This window comes from Salvelinus sp. IW2-2015, unplaced genomic scaffold, assembly GCF_002910315.2.
Source record: "Salvelinus sp. IW2-2015 unplaced genomic scaffold, ASM291031v2 Un_scaffold1978, whole genome shotgun sequence".
Taxonomy (NCBI): Eukaryota; Metazoa; Chordata; class Actinopteri; order Salmoniformes; family Salmonidae; genus Salvelinus; species Salvelinus sp. IW2-2015.
In genome coordinates this window covers 292,267-312,747 of record NW_019943329.1, presented here as the reverse complement: position 1 = coordinate 312,747, position 20,481 = coordinate 292,267, and the positions used below count along the sequence as shown (strand labels likewise).

Sequence of the window (20,481 nt, the reverse complement as noted above, 5' to 3'; positions counted from 1 at the left end):
CAGCTTTCCTAGTACAGCTCAAGAGTCAGAAGGCAGCTTTCCTAGTACAGCTCAAGAGTCAGAAGGCAGCTTTCCTAGTACAGCTCAAGAGTCAGAAGGCAGCTTTCCTAGTACAACTCAAGAGTCAGAAGGCAACAGAGGTTTACACTTTTTTTTTTTTTTTGCAAGACGAGAGCAAAATGGATATTGTTGCATTTTTGGTCGACATCACACCTTAATGAGCTCGACGTGAAACTACAGGGCAAGAACAATTCATCTGTCCGCTCCTTCCAGAGGAAACTGGAAGTGTTCAAGGAAGATCTTCAAGGAGACGGAGCACACTTCCTGAAAGCGCAGGAACAGATTCAGGGTGAGAGAGATGTTTCTCCTCGTGTTGAATTCATAGATGAGCTGATTGGAAACTTCAGAAAATCGCTTTGACAGATTCAGCCTTGGACAGATTCAGCCTTGGACAGATTCAGCCTTGGACAGATTCAGCCTTGGACAGATTCAGCCTTGGACAGATTCAGCCTTGGACAGACTCAGCCTTGGACAGACTCAGCCTTGGACAGGAGCTCCTTCTTCTAATTTGAGAATCCATTCCTCATCACAGATGTCAGAGGATTTTCTAAAAGGAGGTGACACAGACCTTCAAGTGGGGACATGGTGGATCTCTACAGATGGAACTGATTGATCTGCAAGCTAATGCTGCACTGAGAGAGCACTTTCAACTAACTGATCATGACCCTTTCTGGCTGCAGGCTGTGTCTGAGACTGTGTTCCCTGGTCTAACCAGCTAACTGATCATGACCCTGTCTGGCTGCAGGCTGTGTCTGAGACTGTGTTCCCTGGTCTAACCAACTAACTGATCATGATCCTATCTGGCTGTGTCAGACTGTGTTCCCTGGTCTAACCAACTAACTGATCATGATCCTATCAGGCTGTGTCTGAGAATGTGTTCTCCTGGTCTAACCAAAGTAGCACTAAACACCTTGACCATGTTTGGCTCCACATACAGCTGTGAGTCTTCTCTCCACTATGAACATCATTAACAATAAGTACCGTTCTAGACTCACCAATGAGCACCTAGAGATGTGCATGAGAATGACTACAGCCAAGGTTCAAATGACTGGCAGGACAAGAAACAGCCCTTTTCTCTCACTAAAGAAGAGCGCTGGAGAAGTGGGAGGGGGAAATATTAAACATGTGGTTTCTTATTTGTTCAAAAAGCAAAGCACTTTTTTCAGAAACAGGCAACTTTTGTTATTTTTCTTTGTGACGACGCAGTCTCGTCGCGTAAAGACGCAGTAAAGACGCAGTCTCGTCGCGTAAAGACGCAGTAAAAGACGCAAGTCTCGTCGCTAAAGACGCAAGTAAAGACGCAGTTTTTTCCTGTGCCCATCAGAACGCAGTAAGACGCATCGTGTAAAGACGCATTCCTACCGTCATTCTCGGCCGTAATATTCGTCTGCAGCAGTAAATGACGCAGTCTCGTCGCGCTAAAGCACCGCAGTAATAGACGCAGTCTCGTCGCGTAAATAGACGCGTAAAGACGCAGTCTCGTCGCTAAAGTACCGCAGTAAAGACGCCAGTCTCGTCGCGTAAAGACGCAGTAACGATCGCAATAAAAGACGCCAGTAAAGTACGCAGTTCGTCGGCGTTAAAGACGCAGTAAAGAACGCAGTCTCGTCAGCGTAAAGACGCAGTAAAGACGCGTCTCTCGTCGCGTAAAGACCGCAACGTAAAGACGCAGTCTCGTCGCCGTAAAAGACGCAGTAAAGACGCAGTTCTCGTCGCGTAAAGACGCAGTAAAGAACGCAGTCTCGTCGCGTCCGTTAAAGACGCAGTAAAGACGCAGTCTCCCCCCAGTCGCGTAAAGAACGCAGTAAAGACGCAGTCTCGTCGCGTAAAGACGCAGTAAGAGACGCAGTCTCGTTCGCGTAAAGACGCAGTAAAGACGCAGTCTCGTCGCGTAAAGACGCCAGTAAAGACGCAGTCTCGTCGCGGTAAAGACGCAGTAAAGACGCAGTCTCGTCGCGTAAAGACCAAGTAAAGTACGCAGTCTCGTCGGTAAAGACGCAGTAAAGACGCAGTCTCGTCGCGTAAATAGACGCAGTAAGACGCAGTCTCGTCGCGTAAAGACGCAGTAAAGACGCAGTCTCTGTCGCGTAAAGACGCAGTAAAGACGCAGGTCTCGTCGCGTAAAGACGCAGTAAGACGCAGTCTCGTCGCGTAAAGACGCAGTAAAGACGCAGTCTCGTCGCGTAAAGACGCAGTAAAGACGCAGTCTCGTCGCGTAAGACGCAGTAAAGACGCAGTCTCGTCGCGTAAAGAGCGCAGTAAAGACGCAGTCTCGTCGCGTAAAGACGCAGTAAAGACGCAGTCTCGTCGCGTAAAGACGCAGTTAAAGACGCAGTCTCGTCGCGTAAAGACGCAGTAAAGACGCAGTCTCGTGCTGGTAAACGACGGCAGCTAAAGACGCAGTCTCGTCGCGTAAGACGCAGTAAAGACGCAGTCTCGTCGCGTAAGACGCAGTAAGACGCAGGTCTCGTCGCGTAAAGACGCAGTAAAGACGCAGTCTCGTCGCGTAAAGACGCAGTAAAGACGCAGTCTCGTCGCGTAAAGACCGCAGTAAAAGACGCAGTCTCGTCGCGTAAAGACGCAGTAAAGACGCAGTCTCGTCGCGTAAAGACGCAGTAAAGACGCAGTCTCGTCGTAACAGAGCCAGTAAAGACGCAGTCTCGTCGCGTAAAAGACCCAGTAAAGACGCAGTTCTCGTCGCTAAAGACGCAGTAAAGACGCAGTCTCGTCGCGTAAAGACGCAGTAAAGACGCAGTCTCGTCGCGTAGACGCAGTAAAGAACGCAGTCTCGTGCGCCGTAAAGACGCAGTAAAGACGCAGTCTCGTCGCGTAAAGACGCCAGTAAAGACGCAGTCTCGTCGCGTAAAGACGCAGTAAAGACGCCAGTCTCGTCGCGTAAAGACGCAGTAAAAGGACGCAGTCTCGTCGCCGTAAAGACGCAGTAAAGACGCAGTCTCGTCGCGTAAAGACGCAGTAAAGACGCAGTCTCGTCGCGTAAAGACGCAGTAAAGACGCAGGTCTCGTCGCGTAAAGACGCAGTAAAGACGCAGTCTCGTCGCGTAAAGACGCAGTAAAGACGCAGTCTCGTTCGCGTAAAGACGGCAGTAAGACGCAGTTCTCGTCGCGTAAAGGACGCCGTAAAGACGCAGTCTCGTCGGTAAAGACGCAGTAAAGACGCAGTCTCGTCGCGTAAAGACGCAGTAAAGACGCAGTCTCGTCGCGTAAAGACGCAGTAAAGAAGTCGCGAACAGTCTAGACGATCTCGTGCGTAAAGACGCAGTAAAGACGCCAAGTCTCGTCGCGTAAAGACGCAGTAAAGACGCAGTCTCGCGCGTAAAGACGCAGTAAAAGACGCAGTGCGCGTACGGCGTATAAGACGCGATCGTCGCGGAAAGACGCGTAAAGACGCAGTCTCGTCGCGTAAAGACGCAGTAAAGACGCAGTCGCGTAAAGACGCAGAAAGACGCAGTCGCGTAAAGACGCAGTAAAGGACGCAGTCGCGTAAAGACGCAGTTAAAGACGCAGTCGCCGTAAAACGCAGTAAGACGCAGTCGCGTAAAGACGCAGTAAAGACGCAGTCGCCCGTAAGCCAGCCGTCCGTGACGGACGCAGTCCAAACGCGCTCCCCTAAAGCGCTCGCGTAAGACGCAGATCCGCTAAGACGAGCGCGTAGACGCAGCTCCTGCGTAAGCGCAGTAAGACGCAGTCTCGCCGCGTGACGACGCAGTCTCGCCGCGTGACGACGCAGTCTCGCCGCGTTGACGACGCAGTCTCGCCGCGTGACGACGCAGTCTCGCCGCGTCGCGCAGCACGCAGTCTGCGCAGTCGCGCGTGACGACGCAGTCTCGACGCGTGACGACGCAGTCTCGACGCGTGACGACGCAGTCTACGACGCAGTCTCGCCGCTTGACGACGCAATCTCGTCGTGTGACGACGCAGTCTCTTTTGCTTGAAATGAGAACATTTGAGACTGGCCTACTTTACTTATGATTAGGCTGCATATTTATTATGTTTAATGTGTCTGCATTGAAAATGTGCAATACATATTGTTGAAATGTAGTACTTTTTATTTAGCTATGCATATACAAGAAACTACATATGACCCCAAATCATAGCGCACGTTAGACATTTTAATGGATTGGACCTTTGGGGGGGGAAAAAACCTGAGCCACTGGACTCTTTGGATTCTAACTGTGCACCCTGATATATAGAATACTACTTTAGACCAGGACCCTTAGGGGTTTGGTATATAGTATACTACTTTAGACCAGGACCCATAGGGGTGGTATACAGTATACTACTTTAGACAAGGACCCGTAGGGGTTGGTATATAGATACTACTTTAGACCAGGGCCATAAGGGTTGGTATATAGTATACTACTTTAGACCAGGACCCATAGGGGTGTATATAGTATACTACTTTAGACCAATACCCATAGGGGTTGGTATATAGTATACTACTTTAGACCAGGACCCGTAGGGGTTGGTATATAGTATACTACTTTAGACCAGAGCCCATAGGGGTTTGGTATATAGTATACTACTTTAGACAAGGACCCATAGGGGTTGGTATACAGTATACACTTTAGACCAGGACCATAGGGGTTGGTATATAGTATACTACTTTAGACCAGGACCCATAGGGGTTAGTATATAGATATACTACTTTAGACCAGGACCCATAGGGGTTGGTATATAATACTACTTTAGGACCAGGACCCTTAGGGTTGGTATATAGTATACTACTTTAGACCAGGACCCATAGGGGTTGGTATATAGTATACTACTTTACGGTGTACTTTGCATGGCTGAAGGTAAGGTTGTTTGTCTGCGCTATGAGAAGAGATTGGGCATTGAATTGTAAATCAGCCAGTAACTGGCTTTGTCAGATATGTTGTCCATCCAGATATTCTGAATGGAGGTTTCAGTTTCACAAAGTCACATTTTTATCAACATATGTCGTTGACTGAGATAAGACAAAAAGGTAAACGTTAATAGAAAACGCTAGGCTAAGGCTAAATGCTAGGCCTAAGGCTAAACGCTAGGCTAAGGCTAAATGCTAGGCTAAATGCTAGGCTAAGGCTAAATGAGGCTAAGTGTAAAACATAAAACCACAACAAAATAGTACAAGTAAATCAGTATATAAAACACAAAGTCCAAACAACTAAAGAGCACTCTATTCCTATTTAGTGCACTACTTTGACGAGTGCCCATAGAGCTCTGGTCAAAAGTAGTGCACTAAATAAGGAATAGGTGCATTTGGAAAACATCAACAAAAAAGGAAAGCAGTAAATATGCAGAGTAGGAGAAGATACTTGGTGGATTAAGTTAACCCCTCCCAGAGTGATTTCCACAGCCCGCCAAAAATCATATAGCATAATACAAAAATCCTCATCAACATCCTTCAGTTTAAACTAGAGATTTCAGTTTCCTTACATTGGATGCATCTTAATAATCCACCACATCCGTCGACGTCGAACTTCCAAATCCGTTTTGCTCTACGACCCCCCCCCCCCCTACAAGACTCATTTGAAGGTCCCAGGAAACCAGTTGAAAAAAACGAATTGAAGTATATATGGAGATAATTTAGTGCCAAAAATAAGAGGTCAAATACATGTAATAAAATGTAAATTAAAAAGGTTCCTGATCTTTCTTATATCTCGCATATATCGAAGACACCTCAGAACACACGTCCTTTTGATAATCTTTTTTTTTTTTTTTTTTTACTATCTGTCGTTCCATGTAGTGAATCTGTTATTCAATGTGTTTGTATGGGCTAACAGCTGTAAGGTCAAATTCACTGCTTCATCAAATACTTTTTATATATTTTCTTTATACTTCCAAGGGATCTTAAAATTCCAAATCGAATAGCTAAATGTCCTTGGTATGACCTTCTTAAAACAATTCCATATGTCAGCTGAGTAGAACCCCACCTTGCCACCCCCCCCCCCCAGTCTTAGGACAGGGCTGAGACTGTAGAAGGTTAATGATTGACCTTAAAGAACACATATTAGTTAGAAATACAGGCTAACTACTACATACATGAACATAAGTCATTATAAAATATTCAATATTCTGTGTCCAGGCACATCTTCTGGTCTGAGTCTCAAATGGCACCCTTATTTCCTGTACAACGCACCCACAGACTCTGATTGGCCGTGTTCCAGAGCATCAAAAGCGTGCTGTATGAAGGGAAAATTGCGACTGACTTGACCTACAAATCAGTCGGTCTCGACTCGCCTTTAAAGGTGGCTGCAATGTCAAAACATACCAATTGTGAAGCGAGACACCAGACAGAGCATTGTGGGTATTCATGATGGCTGCCCTCAGGAGGGTGACTCAGCTTCATCCTGGTCACTGATGGCAGATACTGCCAATAACGATAAAACCCCCCAGAGACGTAGAAGGCTGCCATTCAGTCAGTTAGTAAAAACCACTACGAATGGATCAATGACGTTTTCCTTGAACGGCCGAGCTGATTGGCCACTGCTGGCTCACACTGAAAGCTGATTGGCCACGCTGGCTCACACTGAAAGCTGATTGGCCACAATGCACAGCATGTCATCATCAGGGGGTTGGGATCTGGGCTGGCTGGATCGTCCTCTCTGTTGGTTCAGGATGAGTAGGGACTAGGGGGTATGAGTTAGGGCATAGGGAGAAGGGGTTAGGGTCTAGGGTGTGACCCCTTCTTGGTCCATACCGCAGCACAGTCTCGATGGTAGGGAGTAGGGTCTAGGGCGTCACCCCTTCTCCCAGACTCGAGGCAAGGGGTTAGGGTCTAGGGTGTGACCCCTTCTTGGTCCATACTAACGCCCAGAGCCTCTATATCATTACTGATATCAGAGATCATGCGGTCCCACTCGTCTCCTTCGGAGGGCACCAGGCCTTCGTCAGACCCACCGCCGTCCCCTCCCGCCGCTCCGTTCCCATTGGTGGTTGAGTCGGAGGCGGAGCTGGCGGTGCGGCGGTAGCGTCCGAAGCTGTCGGTGATGATGCCGCGGCCGTCCTTAACGCCGATGGTCTCCAGGAAGTTCTCAAAGTGTTGGCTGTCCTTCTCCGGGATGAACGGCCTCAGACCTGGATGGACATGGGATCATAAAATGGGTCGGGGGAAACAAGAACGACAGCATCACAGAAGCAGGGCTTTAAAGCTACCTTTTTTTCTCTTTTCTTTTTTTACAAGGAGCCAAAGAAATTAGCAGCACAATGAAAATGATTTAGGTATTAAAGCTAGATCCCTCATTTCTCTAGACTCACTGGTGCTCCTAAATTAACAATCCAGGGCACACAGCACATATTTAGGCACATATGGGATTAAAAATGGTCCCACTGTTAGAACCCCCGAGAGCCTTATGTGAACTGAAATAGTGCAGACTCTTTCACAGTCGAGCTGAAACAGCAAGGTCCTGTTCATAAGGCACAACGTAGCAAAAAACAGGGATTGGAAACACAAAAAAAGCATTCTCATCGGTCAAGCTCAGGTAAAAATCTCCGGTTCGTCTCACAACTGTTTCCTGCTGCTCGCTTGACCTCTAAACACAGCCCAGGTTTGACCTTGACCCATACAGGAGTGGTTCCCCAAGTAGGAGGAACTTCCTGCTGTCCCCGTAGAGCTGGCGAAGTAACAAACTCATGGATCGATGCGCTCCGTACTACTCTGAAGAAGGATAGCAAACTGCTGATCTCCTGAACGACAACTTGTACCACTTAAGAACAGGGGGGGAGAAGGGGGGTTGGGAAGGAGAGAGAGAAAGAGAGAGGGGAGCAGAGAGAGAGAGAGGGAGGAGAGAGAAAGGGGGGGAGAGAGAGGAGAGAGAGGGGAGGAGAAGGGAGGAGAGAGGAGGGAGGAGAGAGAAAGGGGGAGAGAGGAGGAGAGAGAAAGAGGGAGGAGAGGAGAGAGAGAAGAGAGGGGGACGAGAGAGGGAAGAGAGAGAAGAGGGGAGAAGATGGAGGAAGAGAAAAGGGAGAAGAGAGAGAGGGGGAGAGAGAGAGGAGGGAGAGAGAAAGGGGAGAGAGAGGAGAGAAAAGGGGGGAGGGAAAGGGAGGAGCAGAGAGAGGGAGGTAGATGAGAGAAAAGGGGGAGAGAGAGGGAGAAGAAAAGGAGAGAGAGAGAGGGGAGTGAGAGAGAAAGGTGGAGGGAGGGAAGAGGGGGGGGCAGAAAAGGAAGAGGGGAGAGAGGGGAGGAAGGGAAAGGAGGAGTGAGAAGGGGAGAGAAAAAGGGATGAAGACGTAGGAGAAAAAGAGTAGGAGAAGAGAGAAAAAAGGAGGACAGAAGAGGGGACAGAGGGAGAGAGAGAGCGAAAGAGAGAAGGGGAGCGGAGAAGTGAGAAGAGAGAGGAGAGAGAGAGATGGGAGGGAGAGAGGGGAGGGAGAGGAGGGAGGCGGAAGGGGAAGACGAGAGAGAAAAAGGGGGAGAGAGAGGTGAGAGAGAGAAAAGGGGGAAAAGAGAAAAGGGGAGAGAGAAGAAAGGGAGGGAGAGAGAAAAGGGAGGAGAGAGAGAATAAGGGAGAGGAGGGAAAAATGTTAGAGAAAAATAAAATGAAAAGTCTAATAAGCATCACGAAGCAGTACATTTATAGATCACCAAGAAAGCAGCTGTACATATTTTATAGATCACCAAGAAAGCAGCTGTACATATTTTATAGATCACCAAAGCCACAACCTCATACATCAAATGTCACATGCGCCGAATACAGCAGATGTAAACCTTACCGTGAAATGCTGACTTTTACAAGCCCTTAACAAACAACGCAGTTCAAGAAATAAGAGTAAAGATATTTACTAAATAAATCCAATTTGTAAGTCGCTCTGGATAAGAGCGTCTGCTAAATGACTTAAATGTAAATGTAAATGTAACTAAAGTAAAAAATMTAATAACAATAACGATGGCTAGAGTGGCAAGAAAAAAGTATGTGAACCCTTTGGAATTGTTTGGATTTCTGCATAAATTGGTCCTAAAATTTGATCTGATCTTCATCTAAGTCAAATCAAATCAAATGTATTTATTTAGCCCTTCTTACATCAGCTGATATCTCAAAGTGCTGTACAGAAACCCAGCCTAAAACGACAAACAGCAAGTAAGTAACAACAATACATAAACGCAGTCTGGTTAAACTAATAAAACAAACAATTATACGTTTAATTGCCTTTATTGAACACACTGTGTAAACATTCACAGTGCATGGTGGGAAAATTATGTGAACCCTTGGATTTAATAACTGGTTGACCCTCCTTTGGCAGCAACAACCTCAACCAAACGTTTTCTGTAGTTGCAGATGGTCCTGCACAACGGTCAGGAGGAATTTTGGACCATTCTTCGTAACAAAACTGTTTCAGTTCAGCAATATTCTTGGGGTGTCTGGTGTGAACCGCTCTCTTGAGGTCGTGTCACAGCATCTCAATCGGGTTGAGGTCAGGACTAGGCGACTCCAGAAGGCGTATTTTCTTCTGTTGAAGCCATTCTGTTGTTGATTACTTCTGTCTTTTGGGTCATTGTCCTGTTGCATCATCCAACTTCTGTTGAGCTTCAATTGGCGGACAGATAGCCTTACATTCTCCTGCAAAATGTCTTGATAAACTTGGGAAATCTGTCGATGACAAGCTGTCCAGGCCCTGATGCAGCAAAGCAGCCCCAAACCATGATGCTCCCTCCACCATACTTTATAGTTGGGATGAGGTTTTGATGTTGGTGTGCTGTGCCTTTTTTTCTCCACACATAGTGTTGTGTGTTCCTTCCAAACAACTCATCTGTAGTTTCATCTGTCCACAGAATATTTTGCCAGTAGCGCTGTGGAACATCCAGGTGTTCTTTTGCAAACTTCAGACGTGCAGCAATGATTTATTTTGGACAGCAGTGGCTTCTTCCGTGGTGTCCTACCGATGAACACCATTCTTGTTTAGTGTTTTACGTGTCGTAGACTCGTCAACAGAGATGTTAGCATGTTCCAGAGATTTCTGTAAGTCTTTAGCTGACACTCTAGGATTCTTCTTAACCTCGTTGAGCATTCTGCGCTGTGCTCTTGCAGTCATCTTTGCAGGACGGCCACTCCTAGGGAGAGTAGCAACAGTGCTGAACTTTCTCCATTTATAGACAATTTGTCTTACCGTGGACTGATGAACATCAAGGCTTTTAGAGATACTTTTGTAACCCTTTCCAGCTTTTATGAAAGTCAGCAATTCTTAAATCTTAGGTCTTCTGATATCTCTTTTGCTCGAGGCATGGTTCACATCAAGCAATGCTTCTTGTGAATAGCAAACTAACATTTTGTGATGGCAGGGCAGGGTTTTTGATCGGGCAGGGCAGCTCTAACCAACATCTCCAATCTTGCCTCATTGATTGGACTCCAGGTTAGCTGACTACTGACTCCAATGAGCTTTTGGAGAAGTCATTAGCCTAGGGGTTCACATTCTTTTTCCAACCTACACTGAATGTTTAAATGATGTATTCAATATAGACAATAAATAATTTGTGTGTTATTAGTTTAAACACACTATGTTTGTCTATTGTTGTGACTTAGATGAAGATCCGATCAAATTTGATGACCAATTTATGCACATATCCGGGTAATTCCAAAGGGTTCACATACTTTTTTTGTCACTGTATATGCAGGGGGTATATATTGTTCAGGAGTCTTATGGCTTGGGGGCAGAAGCTGTTAAGGAGCCTTTTGGACCTAGACTTGGTGCTCCGGTACCGCTTGCCGTTTGGTTGCAGAGAGAAAAGTCTATGACTTGCGTGACTGGAGTCTGACAATTTTTGGGGCTTTTCTCCGACACCGCCTAGTATATAGTTCCTGGATGGCAGGAAGCTTGGCCCCAGTGATGTACCGGGCCGTATGCACTACCCTTTGTAGCGCCTTATGGTCAGATGCGGATCAGTTGCCATACCAGGCGGTGGTGCAACCGGTCAGGATGCTCTCGATGGTGCAGCTGTAGAACTTTTTGAGGATCTGGGGACCCATGCCAAATCTTTTCAGTGTCCTGAAGGGGAATAGGCTTTGTCGTGCCCTCTTCAGGACTGTCTTGGTGTGTTTGGACCATGTTAGGTTGGTGATGTGGACACCGAGGAACTTGAAACTCACGACCCGCTCCACTACAGTCCCGTCGATGAGAATGGGGGCGTGTTCAGCCCTCTTTTTCCTGTAGTCCACGATCAGCTCCTTTGTCTTGCTCATGTTGAGGGAGAGGTTGTTATCCTGAAACCACACAGCCAGGTCTCTTACCTCCTCCCTATAGGCGGTCTCATCGTTGTCGGCGATCAGGCCTACCACTGTTGTGTCTTCAGCAAACTTAATGATGATGCTGGAGTCGTGGGTGAACACAGACTACAGGAGGGGACTAAGCACGCACCCCTGAGGGGCCCTGCGTTGAGGGTCAGCGTGGCAGATGTGTTGTTGCCTACTTTTACCACCTGGGGGCGGCCCGTCAGAAAGTCCAGGATACAGTTGCAGAGGGAGGTGTTAAGTCCCCGGGTCCTTAGCTTAATGATGAGCTTTGTGGGCACTATTGATTTGAACACTGAGCTGTAAATCAATGAATAACATTCTCACATAGGTGTTCCTTTTGTCCAGGTGGGAAAGGGCACGATAGAGATTGCGTCATATGTGTATCTGTTGGTGCGGGATGCAAATTAAAGTGGGTCTAAGGTTTCCGGGAGAATGGTCTTMATGTGAGCCATGACCAGTCTTTCAAAGCACTTTAAGGCTACCGACGTGAGTCATTTAGGCAGGTTACCAACGCATTCTTGGGCACAGGGACTATGGTGGTCTGCTTGAAACATGTTGGTATTACAGACTCGGTCAGGGAGAGTTTGAAAAAGTCAGTAAGACACTTTCCAGTTGGTCCGCGCAAGCTTTGAGTACACGTCCTGGTAATCCGTCTGGCACCGCGGCCTTGTGAATGTTCACCCGTTTAAAGGTCTTGCTCACATCGGCTACGGAGAGCGTGATCACACAGTCATCCAAAACAGCTGGTGCTCTTGTGCATGCTTCAGTGTTGCTTGCCTCAAAGCGAGCATAAAAAGGCATTTAGCTCGTCTGGTAGGCTTGCGTCACTGGGCAGCTCGTAACTGGCTTTCCCTTTGTAGTCCGTAATAGTTTTCAAGCCCTGCCACATTCGATAAGCGTCAGAGCCGGTGAAGTAGGATTCAATCTTAGTCCTGTATTGATGCTTTGCCTGTTTGATGGTTCGTCTGACGGCATAGCGGGATTTATTTTCGTCATCCGGATTAGTGTCCCGCTCTTTGAAAGCGGCAGCTCTAGCCTTTAGCTCGGTGGGGATGTTGCCTGTAATCAATGGCTTCTGGTTGGGATATGTACATACGGTCACTGTGGGGACGACGTCATGTACTTATTGATGAAGTCGATGACTGAGGTGGTGTACTCCTCAATGCCATTGGATGAATCCCGGAACATATTCCAGTCTGTGCTAGCAAGACAGTCCTGTAGCGTAGCATCTGCGTCATTTGACCACTTCCGTATTGAGCGAGTCACTGGTACTTCCTGCTTTAGTTTTTGCTTGTAAGCAGGAATCAGGAGGATAGAATATTGGTCAAATTTGCCAAACGGAGGGCGAGGGAGAACTTTATGCATCTCTGTGTGTGTGTAAAGGTGGTCTAGAGTTTTTTTCCCTCTGGTTGATCATGTGACATGTTGGTAGGAATTAAGTTTGCCTGCATTAAAGTCCCCGGCCACTAGGAGCGCCGCTTCTGGATGAGCATTTTCTTGTTTGCTTATGGCCTTATAGAGTTGGTTGAGTGTGGTCTTAGTGCCAGCATCGGTTTGTGGAGGTAAATAGATGTCTACAAAAAATATAGATGAAAACTCTCTCGGGAGATAGTGTGGTCTACACCTTATCATGAGGTGCAACACCTCAATACTTCTTTAACATTAGACATCGTGCACCAGCTGTTATTGACAAATAGAAAACACCCCACCCCTCGTCTTACCGGATGTATCTGTTCTGTCCCGCCGATGCACGGAAAACCCAGCCAACTGTATATTATCCGTGTCGTCATTCAGCCACGACTTGGTGAAACAAAAGATATTACAGTTTAATATCCCGTTGGCGGGATAGTCTCGAAACGGAGATCGTCCAGTTTATTCTCCAGTGATTGCATGTTGTCCGATAGAACGGATGGTAGAGGCGAGGTTACCCACTCGCCGACGAGGCACCCTGATCTCCGCCCCCTGTATGTCTGTATTTTCTTCATGCGAATGACGGGACTCGGGGGAAGCAGTATATCCTTCGCGTCGGACACATTAAAGAAAATAAAATAAATCTTCATCCAGTAATCTCTGTTCTGATATCCAGAATCTCTTTTCGGCCCTAAGACACGGTAGCAGCAATATCATTTACAAAATAAGATACAAACAATGTGAGAAAAAAAACACCCACATTAAATAGCAGTTGGTTAGGAGCCCGTCAACGGCAGCCATCCCCTCAGGCGCCATTATACATCCATACATGCACAGACACACAACACACCCACCCTACCGTGGTCATGTAGTCTTGTAGCAGCTCTGTGGCGGTGGTGCTCAGCTCTCCTTCGCTGGCTGTCTTGGTCTGAGGGGAGGCTGGGGTGGAGGTGGGGGACGGAGAGTCGCCCCCTGCCTCTAGAGACCCCTGGAAGGAACTATAGAACAAACAGAACCACATCAACAGAACCCCACATAACCACATCATTAAAACCCTACAGAACCACATCATTAAAACCCAACAGAACTACCCTACAGAACCACATCATTAAAACCCTACAGAACCACATCATTAAAACCCTACAGAACCACATCATTAAAACCCCACAGAACCACATCATTAAAACCCCACAGAACCATAGCAAGCTGTCATTGTCAAAACATATAGACTCAATGGTTGCTAAAATGGGACGAGGTATGTCCATGATAGGGCATTGCCTTCTTGACATCTCATTTGACCAGACAGGTCCTACAGGCCCTAGTTTTGTCACACCTGGACTACTGTCCAGCTATGTGGTCATGTGCAGCAAAGAAGGACATCGGTGAATTCCAGTTGGTCCAGAACAAAGCAGAACGTATCACACTTAGATGTACACAGAGGGAAAGTGTTAGTAACAGGCATGTCATTCTCTCCTGGAATACCAAGAGGTATTGACTTAGATGTACACAGAGGGAAAGTGTTAAGCAGTCCCCAAGTCCAGAACAGAGGCTGGGAAACACACAGTATTAAATAGAGCCATGACTACATGGAACTCTCTGGTAACCCAGGTAACATGACTACATGGAACTCTCTGGTAACCCAGGTAACATGACTACATGGAACTCTGGTAACCCAGGTAACATGACTACATGGAACTCTCTGGTAACCCAGGTAACATGACTAATGGAACTCTCTGGTAACCAGGTAACATGACTACATGGAACTCTCTGGTAACCCAGGTAAACATGACTACATGGAACTTCTGGTAACCCAGGTAACATGACTACATGGAACTCTCTGGTAACCCAGGTAACATGACTACATGGAACTCTCTGGTAACCCAAGGTAACATGACTACATGGAATCTCTGGTAACCAGGTAACATGACTACATGGAACTCTCTGGTAACCCAGGTAACATGACTACATGGAACTCTCTGGTAACCCAGGTAACATGACTACATGGAACTCTCTGGTAACCCAGGTAACATGACTACATGGAAACTCTCTGGTAACCCAGGTAACATGACTACATGGAACTCTCTGGTAACCCAGGTAACATGACTACATGGAACTCTCTGGTAACCCAGGTAACATGACTACATGGAACTCTCTGGTAACCCAGGTAACATGACTACATGGAACTCTCTGGTAACCCAGGTAACATGACTACATGAACTCTCTGGTAACCCAGGTAACATGACTACATGGAACTCTCTGGTAACCCAGGTAAATACTACATGGAACTCTGGTAACCCAGGTAACATGACTACATGGAACTCTGGTAACCCAGGTAACATGACTACATGGAACTCTCTGGTAACCCCAGGTAACATGACTACATGGAACTCTCTGGTAACCCAGGTAACATGACTACATGGAACTCTCGGTAACCCAGGTAACATGACTACATGGAACTCTCTGGTAACCCAGGTAACATGACTACATGGAACTCTCTGGTAACCCAGGTAACATGACTACATGGAACTCTCGGTAACCCAGGTAACATGACTACATGGAACTCTGGTAACCCAGGTACATGACTACATGGAACTCTGGTAACCCAGGTAACATGACTACATGGAACTCTGGAAACCCAGGTAACATGACTACATGGAACTCTGGTAACCCAGGTAACATGACTACATGGAACACTCTGGTAACCCGGTAACATGACTACATGGAACTCTCTGGTAACCCAGGTAACATGACTACATGGAACTCTTGGTAACCCAGGTAACATGACTACATGGAACTCTGGTAACCCAGGTAACATGACTACATGGAACTCTGGTAACCCAGGTAACATGACTACATGGAACTCTCTGGTAACCCAGGTAACTCAAGCTAGAAATAAAAACAGTTTAAAAAACACATCAAAGAACACCTTACTGCTCAAAGGGGACTGTGAAGAGACACAGCTATTTTGTATATCTTGTATTGTAATTTGCACTGTACTATGTATTAGACCTAGATATTGTGTGTATATACTGATACGTAGGCTACAGTATGTGTGACATTTCACATTTATGTATCTCAGTCCTCAACTAATAGTGTTCTGTACTCTGTAATATCTCCTGTTTCATGTGGAACCCAGGAAGAATAGCTGATGCTTTTGCAGCGGCTAATGGGGATCCTAATAAATACCAAATAACCAATGTACCCAGAGGAGGACGGAAGCTAGCTGTCCTCCGGCTACACCATGGTGCTAGCCTACAGAGTGCTATTGAGGCTGTTGTAGACCTTCATTGCAAAAACAGTGTGTTTTAATCAATAATTTGGTGAAGTGATCTAATAAAACACCAATACCAACCGCCGCCAGAGAACCCGCAGCCCGAGAACACGCCGCCTTAGAACCGCCGCCTTAGAACCCTGGAACTAACTGCATAACACACAGACATAGTTCTAGCTACTTACAAGGTACTGGCCTCTGCTTCAAATGATTCCTTAAGGTCCACCTTGCTTGAAGAGTCGTCTTCACAATTAGAAAACATAAAAGGATTCATATTAATAAAACATWWTTTTTTTTTAACTGGGTTTTTATTGCTGCTCTTAGTAATAACATTGAAAACATTTTGAGCTGGTCGGAGCCTCATCACTGTAGAGAGCACAGGAGGTTGGTGGRTACTTAATTGGGGAGGACGGGCTCGTGGTAATGCCTGGAGCGGAAATCAGTGGAATGGTCTCAAATACATCCAACACATAGTRTCCAGGTATTATGATGCCGTTCCATTCGCTCCGGTCCAACCATTATTACGAGGCGTTCAACCTCTCAGCAGCCTCCACTGGTAGACAGCGGCGTCAGTGTCTGTGTGGGGATCGATTGATCTGTTAAATCGATTGATGTCCTCACCACTGTAGAGAGAGAGGTGTCTGGTGGGGGTGGTGGCTCCGTCAAAGATGGCTCTGTCCAGGAAGTCTATGGTGGACTCAGTATAAACTATTTGGAACACCTGGCTGAGTAGGAGACACAGCTCCTCTGCTGCTGCCTGCAGACGACAGGAAACAGAGGTACGTTTGGGGAACATAGCCAACAGTCTGAGAAAGGTAGTTGTGTGTTTGTCGATAACCAGCAGGAGGAGGCAATGTGTGTGTGTGTGTGTTTGATACCTTGTTGTCTACAGCCAGTACTAGCAGACAGCAGACCTCTACCAGTACAGCCCCGCTCTCAGACAGAGAGCTGAGGGTCTGGGACTTAGACAGGTCAAGACAGGTACTGGGGCACGGAGATACACCTGCCTCCTGGGCTGGAGAACCAGAGAGAGAACGCACACCAACATTACACTCATAATAAATCAGCTTTCCTTTTGAAGATGATTCCGTACGTATCTAGATACAGGGCTCTGATACAGGAACGATACGTATTAGATACATGGACTCCTCTGATAAGGAACGATACGTATCTAGATAAATGGGCTCCTCTGATACAGGAACGATACGTATCTAGATACATGGGCTCCTCTGATACAGGAACGATACGTATCTAGATACATGGACTCTGATACAGGAACGATACGTATCTGATACATGGACTCTGATACAGGAACGATACGTATCTAGATACATGGGTCTCTGATACAGGAACGATACGTATATAGATACATGGGCTCCTCTGATACAGGAACGATCGTATCTAGATACATGGGCTCCTCTGATACAGGAACGATACGTATTAGAAACAGGGTCTCCTCTGATACAGGAACGATACGTATCTAGATACACGGGCTCTGATACAGGAACGATACGTATCTAGATACATGGGCCCTCTGATACAGGAACGATACGTATCTAGATACATGGGCTCCTCTGATACAGAACGATACGTATCTAGATACATGGCTTGTACGGAAGATGTATCTAGATACATGGGCTCTGATACAGGAACGATACGTATCTAGATACATGGACTCTGATACAGGAACGATACGTATATAGATACATGGGCTCTGATACAGGAACGATACGTATCTAGATACATGGCTCTGATACAGGAACGATACGTATATAGATACATGGACTCTGAGACAGGAACGATACGTATCTAGATACATGGACTCTGATACAGGAAGATACGTATCTAGATACATGGACTCTGATACAGGAACGATACGTATCTAGATACATGGCTCTGATACAGGAACGATACGTATCTAATACAGGTCTCTCTGATACAGGAACGATACGTATCTAGATACATGGACTCTGATAACAGGAACGATACGTATCTAGATACATGGCTCTCTCTGATACAGGAACGATACGTATCTAATACACGGTCTCTGATACAGGAACGTACGTATCTAGATACACGGTCTCCTCTGTACAGGAACGATACGTATCTAGATACATGGCTCCTCTGATACAGGAACGATACGTATCTAGATACACGGTCTCCTCTGATACAGGAACGATACGTATCTAGATACACGGTCTCCTCTGATACAGGAACGATACGTATCTAGATACATGGGCTCCTCTGATACAGGAACGATACGTATCTAGATACATGGGTCCTCTGATACAGGAACGATACGTATCTAGATACATGGGCCTCTGATACAGGAACGATTCGTATCTAGATACATGGGCTCCTGATACAGGAACGATACGTATACTAGATACATGGCTCTGATACAGGAACACGTATCTAGATACACGGTCTCCTCTGATACAGGAACGATACGTATCTAGATACTGGTCCTCTGATACAGGAACGATCGTATATAGATACATGGGCTCTGATACAGGAACGATTCTATCTAGATACATGGGCTCTGATACAGGACGATACGTATATAGATACATGGGCTCTGATACAGGAACGATACGTATCTAGATAATGGCTCTGGTCGGAACGATACGTATTAGATACAGGGCTCTGATACAGGAACGATACGTATCTAGATACATGGACTCCTCCACACAGAACGAAAAAAGTAAAGCTCTGTGTAAAAGGGGCTTAAGATGGCTGGCTACCCGTCTTCAGCACCACCAGGTATAGGAGGTAAGGAGGTAAGTGGTTAGGTACCTGTTTGAGCACACCAGGTATAGCGAGGTAAGGGAGGTAAAGTGGTTAGGTCCTGTCTTGAGCACCACAAGGTATAGTGAGGTAGGGAGGTAAAGTGGTTAGGTACCTGTCTTGAGCACCACCAGGTATAGTGAGGTAAGGTAGGTAAAGGTGGTTAGGTACCTGTCTTGAGCACACCAGTATAGTGAGGTAAGGTAGGTAAAGTGGTTAGGTACCTGTCTTGAGCACCACCAGGTATAGTGAGGTAAGGTAGGTAAAGTGGTTAGGTACCTGTCTTGAGCACCACCAGGTTAGTGAGGTAAGGAGGTAAAGTGGTTAGGTACCTGTCTTAAGCACCACCAGGTATATGGTAGAGGTAGGGTACCTGTCTTGAGCACCACAGGTATAGGAGGTAAGGTAGGTAAAGTGGTTAGGTACCTGTTCTGAGCACCACCAGGTGTAGTGAGGTAAGGTAGGTAAAGTGGTTAGGTACCTGTCTGAGCACACCAGGTATAGTGAGGTAAGGTAGGTAAGTGGTTAGGTACCTGTCTTGAGCACCACCAGGTATAGTGAGGTAAGGTAGGTAAGTGTTAGGTACCTGTCTTGAGCACCAACCAGGTGTAGTGAGGTAAGGGAGGTAAAGTGGTTAGGTAAGCCTGTCTTGAGCACCACCAGGTATAGTGAGGTAAGGTAGGTAAAGTGGTTAGGTACCTGTCTTGAGCACCACCAGGTATAGTGAGGTAAGGGAGAAAGTGGTTAGGTACCTGTCTTCAGCACCACCAGGTGCAGCGAGTCGTCTCGTATGTATGACACGGCAGCGATGTCGTGGATGGGAACGCGCAGTATGATGTCCTCTCCATCACGCCACACCAGCTTCACATTATAGGCCGACAGACTGACCACTGCATCCTGCTCCGAAGTAAGCTGACCCGCCAACTGGTGGGACTTCTAGGTAACCAGGAAATGACGTGACAGTTTCACTCATGTTGTTCCCGTCGCAAAACACAATATATCCCATSACTCTACCATTTATAATAATTTCAAGTCTAAAATGTAGTATTTTCTTTGTAACGTCGTGGCAWAGTGAAATATCAGAGGCTTTATTCAAAATGATTTAAAAAAAGAAAGAAAGAAAGATAACACATTTTTTTACCTCCTGTGAATAAATCTCGACTTTTAAATTCTTTAGTGCACTATATATAAAGGATCCATTTGACATGCAGCTTACCCTGGCATTGTCAATGAGCTGTAACACCTCTGTTCGACTGGAGGGGTTCAGGTATCCTGGTACTGACGTCAGCTGGCCCAAGTACTACAGAACACACAGGTACCATTGGAACAGAGGATACATATAGACACTTGATTACTAGGTTTTTCAGAAGCTGTGGAGAAACCTGGGATGTGCAGCTATCACCAACACTCTTAGTTCCTAGTCAAGTCATTCCTCCCGCCCTGGGAGCCTTGACCTCCGACCTCTCACCTTGACTTCCTTCTCCACGTAGTCATTGAGGAGGATGTCAGGGTCGATGCGGTGGTCGGGGAGGGAGAGGGAGAAGGTGTGGAGGGCACGGCGTTCTGTAGTCTTCTCCTGAGCCTTCTTATCTCGACTCTTTTCTCCCTTCAGAAACACACGCTTGAAGGGAGACACGATACCCGGCTGCAGGGGGAGGTAGAGGGAGGGAGGGAGAGGTAGAGAGGGAGAGGTAGAGGGAGGGAGAGGTAGAGGGAGGGAGGGAGAGG

At 46.6% G+C, this 20,481-nt stretch overlaps 1 protein-coding gene across 1 annotated transcript in view; it reads right to left on the bottom strand.

The window, feature by feature from the left end:
- Nucleotides 1-4,093: 4,093 nt before the first annotated feature.
- LOC112072604 (cerebral cavernous malformations protein 2 homolog) overlaps nt 4,094-20,481 on the bottom strand; it is a 34,681-nt gene continuing 18,293 nt past the window's right edge. Inside the window, 11 exon segments of the mRNA XM_024139995.2 lie at nt 4,094-4,293; nt 4,658-7,130; nt 7,627-7,683; nt 7,685-7,766; nt 13,542-13,693; nt 16,152-16,209; nt 16,588-16,723; nt 16,845-16,981; nt 19,506-19,689; nt 19,970-20,053; nt 20,222-20,398. Of these exon segments, the coding sequence (XP_023995763.1) occupies nt 6,839-7,130; nt 7,627-7,683; nt 7,685-7,766; nt 13,542-13,693; nt 16,152-16,209; nt 16,588-16,723; nt 16,845-16,981; nt 19,506-19,689; nt 19,970-20,053; nt 20,222-20,398 (1,359 nt within the window). The 3' untranslated portion in view covers nt 4,094-4,293; nt 4,658-6,838.